The sequence below is a fragment of the Chenopodium quinoa genome, unplaced genomic scaffold (assembly GCF_001683475.1).
Source record: "Chenopodium quinoa cultivar QQ74 unplaced genomic scaffold, ASM168347v1, whole genome shotgun sequence".
NCBI classification, from domain to species: Eukaryota; Viridiplantae; Streptophyta; class Magnoliopsida; order Caryophyllales; family Amaranthaceae; genus Chenopodium; species Chenopodium quinoa.
Window position 1 is genome coordinate 4,384,563 of NW_018743175.1, and position 9,169 is coordinate 4,393,731.

General features: G+C 30.3%; 1 protein-coding gene across 1 annotated transcript; it reads left to right on the forward strand.

Annotated features, from left to right (window-relative positions):
* Positions 1 to 220: 220 nt before the first annotated feature.
* LOC110732608 (probable transcription factor KAN2) lies at positions 221 to 6,734 on the forward strand. Its single transcript, XM_021912570.1, has 6 exons — positions 221 to 1,248; positions 1,353 to 1,429; positions 2,357 to 2,402; positions 2,521 to 2,695; positions 3,925 to 3,997; positions 6,121 to 6,734. The coding sequence occupies exons 1-6, from the start codon at positions 555 to 557 to the stop codon at positions 6,241 to 6,243; spliced, it is 1,188 nt and encodes a 395-aa protein (XP_021768262.1). The 5' UTR covers positions 221 to 554; the 3' UTR covers positions 6,244 to 6,734.
* Positions 6,735 to 9,169: the final 2,435 nt, after the last annotated feature.

Genomic DNA, 9,169 nt, shown 5'->3' on the forward strand with positions numbered 1-9,169 from the left:
ATCCAACAACAACAAAGAATAATAACTTAACCCAGAAAAAAAGAGAGAGAGAGAGAATTTGAGAAGTAAATTTAGACAAAAAAGCCTCTTTATTAAAAAATAAAATAAAATGAATTACTTTTCCTTTATTATCCTTCATCCCCTTTAATTTGCTCTCCTATCTTCCTCCTCCTCCTTACCCCCACGTCCAAATTAAAAAAGCCACTTTCTCTCTCCTCTCTTTCTGAAACTTCTCTCTCTTTATTTATCTCTGGTTTATTTTCTCTTCCTTCTTTCTTCTCAACTGTCGTTTTCTCACATATACTTCACACAAAAGAAACTACTCCTTCACTTATATTCACTTTCTCTCTCCTCCCATTCTCTGAAACTACCCCCTCTTTCTCTCTCTTCAATTCGATCATCTTCATTATTAACATCATCCAAACCCTTAGCTTATACACACAAACAAACAATTTTTAACTTGATACTACTACTCCTCTTCCTCTTTCGCTTGGGTGTTCAATTATTATTTTTTTTAATTATTGTTATTATTATAAGCTTGATTATAAGTTTATATGGAGTTATTCCCAGCTCAACCAGATTTATCCCTCCAAATCAGTCCTCCAAACGTACCTAAACCCACTGCCGGAGTTTCCGCAACATCGGACATGGACTTAGCCTTCTGGAAACGCGCTTCCGATAATTCTAGAAACTCCATCTCCGACAAAACCAACTCCTCCTTCGACCTCTCTTTATCTCACCCAGTGGCGGCCTCCTCGGCCGCCACCGGGTCTAATTTCCTCCATCATTACTACCACCATCACCACCACCAGCAACAGCAGCAGCTGTACCAGCAACTACTGCAACAACACCATCAAACTAATTTCAATAATGGTAATAGTAATAGTAATAATGGATTGGGCTCAGAGTTGGGCTTTTTAAGGCCCATTAGAGGGATCCCAGTTTATCAAAACCCTCCACCGTCTTTTCCGTTTGCTCCACCAGGACTACCGCAGCCAATGGACTCAACAAGTGTCGCCGCGGGTCTAGCTAATGGTAACTTAGCTTCGCCCGCATCGAATCATCACCATCATCATATACCTTATCAGTCGCCTTCTTCTCATCACCATCATCATCAAGGGCTGATGAGATCAAGGATTTTTTCGAGGTTTCCGGCGAAACGTAGCATGAGAGCTCCTCGGATGCGCTGGACTTCAACTCTTCATGCTCGTTTCGTTCACGCCGTTGAACTCTTGGGTGGCCATGAAAGTAATCATCATAACCATATATCATCTTTTACATTTTTTTTTTCAATTTTACAAAATCAAAATTAAAAATGTATTGTTATTTTTTTTGTTTTTGGAAATAAATAGGGGCAACGCCAAAATCAGTACTTGAGCTCATGGATGTCAAGGATCTTACCTTAGCTCATGTCAAGTCCCATTTACAGGTAATTTATTTTTTATTATTTATGTTATTATTAGTTATAATAAACCTAATTTAAATCAATTATTAAATTAGTTGGAAAACAACAAAGATTATATCCAACCAACTCTCTTTATAATACGCAGTCTATAGATTATTGCTTTGTCATTTCCAATTCCAGTTTTGATCACAAATATCACCAATTTTAGTTCCTATTTTTTTTTTTTTTTTTAAATTTTTTTTACAAAATTAGGGATTGTTATCTTCCAATCGCAAAATACCCACTGTTTAGCCCTTGAACGACTATCTATTCAGATAAATTAGATCTGAATAGATAAGTCGCAATTACATGAAACAAATTACAAATGAAAGATGAAAATTATGTGGAGAAGTGAAGTGAAGACAAAGGGAGAGATGACTACAACTCATACAAAGAGATTAATGAATAATAAAACAAGACAAATTAAATCTTCTTCTAAATATTTGTCTAAATTTTTAATTTAATTTAATTTTTTTTAGGAAGGGATTGAAATTTAATTATCTCGGGAAAATGCTAGTGTAGGGAGTCTCTCTCCTCCTAGAGATGGGCGAAGAAAATTTATGGAATAATAGTGAGCAAGTACAGGAACACCATCATTTCTCAATGATATCATGTTTTCTTTCTTTACTCACTCATTCATTCAATTTTATTTTTTTTTTAAATTTTATTTTAACCATTACTTGGTTTTCCCCCCTTTTTATTTTATTTATTTTTAACCATAGTTAATTTTTTCTCCTACACGCTTATCCATACATCTAATCCCTGCACCCTTCTTTTTTTTCCTGTACTACTTACCTACGTATTCATTCTTTTCTTTCTTTATTTATTTTTATTTTTTCGGAATTTAAACTATTTACGATGTACAAAATTAAACAGTTCCAAATTAACTCGGATTTTATTTTTTGTCTTCAGATGTATAGAACGGTAAAGACAACAGATAGAGCAGCTGCTTCTTCAGGTATGAATTTTTGTACATATGTATAATAACGTCATTTAATAAAATGATTAATGAGGTACTTTTATGCTTAATACGAAGTAAGTATGATTAAATTTGGAAATAATTTGATTTGTTGCAGGGCAAGGGGATGCGTACGAAAATGGTTCGTCGGGCGATACATCAGACGACATGTTTGGGAATGTGCAAAGCAGTAGAAGTTCGGAGCGACCGACTCTTCCGCATGGAAGATCGTCGCCAAATATGCACCAAGAAAAGGATTATAATTCTCATGGACTTTGGAGCAATTCTTCAAGGTTATTTGATTTTACTACTCGTATTATTGTAGCTTTATCATCTTTAATCAATTATATGATTCGTTATTCATGCATGTTTAATATACATAAAACTCGCATTAGAAATGGATGGTTTTCTTAATTAAGCCCTTCAAATTTGGAGGTTTAATTAGACTTACCAATTAGGTAAAATTTTAACTATAAAATGATTGTAAAACACAAGACTTAATTAGAAAGCTTTCTATATTATAGCTAGATAGTTGATCAATACTCCGTATTTGTTAGCTGGTGATAAATGCATTTGTAAAGAAGCTTGCATTAAGATATAAATTGTTTTTGACGATGCTATTAAGTGGAGTTCATATAGCTTATCAGTGATGAGGTTTATTCCCGATTAAGTCGGTGTATGGGTGGTTCAGATGTATGCAATCTTTACCTAGAATTTATAAAGGAAAAGCACTTCCTAATGAAAGATGAGTGTATTTTACATAGTTGAAAATTCTTTTAAAAGGTGAAATAAAAAGGTTTTGATTGATTATTTCTTGCATTAATTCATGTATTTTTTAACTTTTCTCCTCTAACCTCTATTTCCCTAGATTACTTAGTGTTCATGCAAATGTGCATGAGGTTAAATTCACATGCAAGAAGAGCTCTAAAAAAGAAGGTAAAAAGGGATTAAAAATTCAATATAAAGTATTTTAATAGCATGATCAAGAATGTACGTTTATACAATGTTCATTAGAACACTTAATTAGACTGTGAATATAGAAGAAAACTAAACTTAGGTATATAATCACTAAGTTTGATTACCATGCATTTGTATTAATAATTAATGAATCCAACATGAAAAATATTCCTCCACCTTCTATACAACAAGAATATTGGAAGATATCTCTTTCTTTGTGATTTTGTGGGCTCTAAAAATAGGGCAATTTTTTTCGTTAATTTTTTTTATTTACTCTACATGGAGCCCGCGTTGCGAAAATAAAATGTCCTAATGTATGTAGGAACAAAAAGAAACTGAAAATATTCCATTTCATGGACCCATTTATATATTTCATTCCGATCATCAATTACTTTGATCATATAATTATGGACTATACCTTGAATAACCAAGTGTTTTGTACCAAAACTAGATTGTGAAAAAAAATTGTGTTTTTTTGGTTTTATTTGATCTCACAAGTTCCACTACTGATGGAATTTATTTCCTTTTTTTCTCTTTCTTGGTTTGGATTTTGGAACTTTTATAGCAGGGAAGCTTGGTTGCATAGCAAACCTAAGGATTCCTCAGGAAACAACATGCAATGTCAATCTTCTCTCGAGGTACATACATACTCACATCACCCGTTTTATAATAATTTCTACATACTCTGTATTCTATTATTTATATTTACTCTCTCCATCTATAAAAATTCTTCATGTTTTAGAACTTTTTTCGTGAAACAATCACCGTTCAAACATATAAGTAAAGAACATGGTGAGACTGATAGGGTAAAAAATATACATCGACTGTGTTTTTTAGATTATTGTTTTGTTTTTAACTTTAAATTAATGTACACAAAACAGTGAGTTTGAAAGTTAGTACGCACTATGAAACATAACATACTATACTAAACATATTATTCCTGTGGGGAATATTGAGGGAATGTGCATGAAAAGAAAAGGAAGTTAACCATAAAAAGAAAGCAAAAGTTAAAGAGAGAAAAAAAAAAAAGGGAGGGTTATACATTTATTTTTTATAATTTCCTCTCTCTATCTTTCTCTACTACGTACAAGTATATCTTCCTTTTTTCTAATTTTTCTCATAAAAGTCGCTGCTACAAAGTTGAAAAAAAAAGAGAGAGAATTTTAGAAAAAGGACAAAAGCCTTTCAAAAGCTGTACAAGTGAGTGTCCTGTGTAAATTGCTCTTCATAGGGGACATTTTTGTCATTTTACTTCCCAAGGAAACATGGCTTCTCGTAACCAAGAAAAAGCTCTGTGCAAAAGCCCAAAATTAAAAGAGCATCAATGATAAAGAAGATGAAAAAAAGGAAATTTGACATACATTTTTTTATTTATTTGGTCAAAGGGGTTTATTATATATAACAAATTTATTAACTTTTCATTAGATATAAATTTTTTTTCGTCTTAAAATTCTTAAATATATAGCCTAATGACAACGAATGAAGGATTGAATATGGGTAGATCACAGGTTCATAAGACATCGAAAAAGAGCCTAATCACATATTCCGTATGAAAGTTAGTACGAGTTTGAACACTTTTTATGTAGATTTATCCATAATATTACGTACCTTGCATCTATATATGTTTAATTTCATAAACCATGATAATTTGGTGATGGTGGGGTGGTGGCAAAACATTAAAGAATAATGTGGGAAAATTGTAAGGCATAATATATAAAGTTGTCTACCTTATAACGAGGATGATTTTGGTAGAAAAATATTAATATTTTTATGAAATTTTTTTACAACTTTGAAGTAAAGCTTTTAAGCTAAGGTGCACATGAGACACTAAAACTGTAACAGGCTTTCTACTTATTTATATTTGTAAAACCATAAACATCCTCTTTTATTTTTGTTTTTATTTTATTTAATTTATAATATTTTCCAACTTTATTCAAAAATTTTATTCTTTTATTCTCTGAGTCCAATGTCCTTGGATTCTCATCCCTAAGCTAAGTCTCAAACCACATTTTATATGGTACTGAACTTGTGAGTGAACTCATCATCATCGACTTCCTAAATCTTCTTTCTGTAAATTCCTTCTTTTTCTTCTTTTTAGGTCAATTTATAACTTTTTCCTTCTATTTTAATATGGTCCAAACATTAATTTAATACACCTTAATCTACTTTCATAATTGTAGAATCATTAGGACAGCTTGTTCAACAAGATATATACATAGAATAGGATCTTGAGTCCAAAGAGCGAAAATAATATAGATTATTGTATTTTGTACATTGAGATTTTTGGTGCAATAATGGTTGTGAAAGCTAGGTTGATACAAATTGTATGCACCATATATTCTATAATACAATGTCATATTAGGGATGAGTGAAAATTTCTTCTTTTGTCTATGGAAAAATTTGTGATAAGTTGATAACGAGACCCCTAAATGCATGTACTTCTGAAGATCTTTTTAAGAGATGTCAATTTTATACATTCTTCGTATTACAATTTGTTGGTTTATAATCTTCCATTTGCGTAAAAAAACACTATCACTTTACGCAAAATTATACTACCACTTCCAGATATAGCTGTCACGTCATTCAACTTGCTCATATAACACTACTCGCATAAAAAAATAAAAAAAATAATAAATAAATAAATAAATAAATAAATAAAACATATATTATTTTTAATTTTTTGCGTGTTTATTACAATTTACTACATGTTTTAGTTTCTTATCCAGAGTTCTTACGCTATATAAATTTTAATCGTGTGCAGAAGGAGCTAGAACCGAAATGTTTAAGCTACGAGAGATTATCAGAAGTAAGCTCATCAAACATAATATCAGGAGATCATCAAACAAGTCCAACAAAGCCAAATCTGGAGTTCACCTTGGGGTAAGGGTGGCAATTCGGGTCAGCAGGTCGGGTTCGGGTCAGATTTTGGGTCGATTTCGGGTTATGCTTAAAAACTATTAAAAATAGTGTAAAACTTAATATTATTACGAAATATGAAATTTGGGTCAAATTAGGTTGTTCGGGTTCGGTTCAGGTCGGGTTCGGGTCTCTCTCAGTAACTTCGGATCGGGTTCGGGTTGAATTTTCGTGTCGGGTCAGGGTTTGCCAGCCCTACCTTGGGGAGGCCACTTTAACTTAAATTAATTTTTTAGGTTTCTTCAAATTTATTTTTTTGGGAGAAGAGAACAAATATAATGATGATAAAATGAGTATGAAGAAATATAATAGGGAATACAAAAACTACTCATTTTGAAATGATTATAGTCTTCTTAACTGAGCTGAGCCAGGTTGATTGAGAATCAGGTACTCTCTGGTTGAAATTTCAGAGCCAGAAAAAGAAAGGTGGAAAAAAGGAGAAAAAAAAAGGAAAAAAGGTGAAAAAAAAAAGGAGGAGACAAAAAAGACAGAAAGCAACAAATTAAAAGGAGAAGAGAATTGGAATTGAAGGGAAAGGGTATAATGGTAATTTTCCCTGTATAATTTGGTAGCTCAAAAGAAAAAAAAAAGTGATGAGATCCAAAATTAATATTATATTGTATTTTCTACGTAAATATGATGATATTCTAATTGATTTTGTATGTTTTTGAAGTGAGATTTAATTAGAAGAGAGAAAGTGAGGTTAATTAGTGTAGTACTTCTACTTAATTATCTTTAAGGTATGAAGTGATCCTTGGTAATTGTAATGGGTCCCTTTTACATTTTGAAGGAGAAAAAAAGATGAAAGAAATATTTATTTTGACAAAGCAAAGTTCTTGATATATTTAATTGTTAATTAATGTTTCTATATAATTTTCTTAGATTTTTATATATTGTGAGGGCTTTATGTTCAATTCATTCCTTAGCTATGTCACATGCTCTACACTTTCCCAACAAAGGGAAAGTATAAAAAGTGAATATGACAAAGGTACTAAACATAATTTTTATTTTAGTACATCTAAAGAAAAAGTTTGGAAATTTTATTCTTCTTTTACTCAAGCAACTTAGTGACGAATACTTTCTATAATGGTTAAAAAAAATTAGACTTTTAATTGTGTGATAATTATCATTAAAGTTGTGGTGATAGAGTTCTACGCTACTATACTATACCCTTGGCCAATTAGAATAAATGATATTATAATTAGGTGATTCAAATTGAAATTTTAAACTAATTTTTCTTGTTCAAAGGATTATCATATTTTTTTTCTAGGGTGAAATGGTGAATCATTTGAATTATGCTTAACTATACTAAACACAATACTGTATTTATAAAGGATTATAATGTACTCGTACTCCGTAACAAGCAAAGTGTTGAAACAAGATTACCATAAGAAGACAGTTTTAAATTTGAAAAAATCAAAATCTAGGAAGTGATTAGTTAATCCATTAATGCAACCACCTTAAATTTCATTTCTCACCTAGTAAAAATTAATATTTATACATAAAAATTTCATCTTTTATTCATCGATATCTTGTTTTCACTTGAAATTATTTGAACTTATTTTAATTTATCCTCTTTAATTTTTTCTAATTTTGTTTTTTTTTTTGAAATTATTATTTTGTCTACACTTATTCTATCCGAACTTACTTAATTCATACGGATTCGAAAGAATTTAATAAGTTAAAATAAAATGAAACAAATAGACCCTAATATGATAAGATAATACAAGGAAAACTAAGTTCATATAGGGTTAATAAAAATTGACTATCCAAATTCAATGTACAACTTAGGTTACAATCAACAAGTTCAACTATAATTAGATCACATAATATTAATTAAGTTTAAGTAAGTAAAATTCAGGTGAATTGAACGTATCGTTAGGTAAAGGCGATATGTGAAGCATTGTGAGGCTATCCAATTAAGGGGACTGCAATGGTTTTGACTTTTTCAAGCGTAATTGGGTTCTGCAGCATTGTCTATAATGTATTGTATGTTTACTAACTTCAAGAACCTCTACTCCTAGAAATTTCATGAGTGTACAAGTTTTGACTTAATTAATTTTTATTTATGATTTCTTACTAGGATAAAAGGTTGTTTTTATCTTCAAATTTTACATCGTATTGGGTATTCTCGATTTATTATTAAATGTGAGAGTACTTACATACAATAACCTCCAAAAAATTAAACCTGTTTTACCAACTCAGTATATAATTTACGGACTATATCAAACTTACAGTAATAAATATATAAGCTGACTTTTCATCAATTCATTGTACTCCATAGTTAAATTGCATTTGTAAACATGTGTATTACACTATTACTCCGTATTATATTTATTAGAACCATTTAAATATACGGAGACACGGAGTAGTGTAAATAAGTTAAGTATTACAGAGTATTTTTATTAAAAAAAAAAAAAAAAAAACAAGTTCATATTACAGTTAAAATAAAATCAGTTGATTAGTTCATATGTTATGGTGAGAGAAAATTAGATAAATAAAACTCAATTGACTTTTAAACAAGGGAGCCTCAGTTAATCTCAGAGATAAACATTCCAATTTATCTCCTCTCAAAACTTTATGCATTGATTTATATGCCATTTTATTATTTTACTTTTGTCATTTAAATAATTAAAAGTAAATAATTATGTTGTGAAAGGAGATATATTCACAGATTTATCTCAGGGAGAAACTTGAATTTACCTCTTTTAGACTCTACAAACTATTATGATGATTAACAAAGTATTTTGTTCTTAGAGCTTATTTCGTTCATTTTATTTATATTTAAATACATATACGAAATACGAGTATCATGAATATATATATGTAAAATTAAAAGGAAAAGTGACAACACATTGATAGTTAAAACCGCATATTTTACTGTAGATAAAGTC

What these genes read in the sequence shown, in the direction of transcription:
- LOC110732608 (XM_021912570.1), top strand. Translation starts at nt 555, where the DNA reads ATGGAGTTATTCCCAGCTCAACCAGATTTATCCCTCCAAATCAGTCCT. An exon ending in ATGTCAAGTCCCATTTACAG is followed by an intron (nt 1,430 to 2,356) that starts GTAATTTATTTT and finishes TTTTGTCTTCAG; the next exon opens with ATGTATAGAACGGTAAAGAC. An exon ending in TAGAGCAGCTGCTTCTTCAG is followed by an intron (nt 2,403 to 2,520) that starts GTATGAATTTTT and finishes GATTTGTTGCAG; the next exon opens with GGCAAGGGGATGCGTACGAA.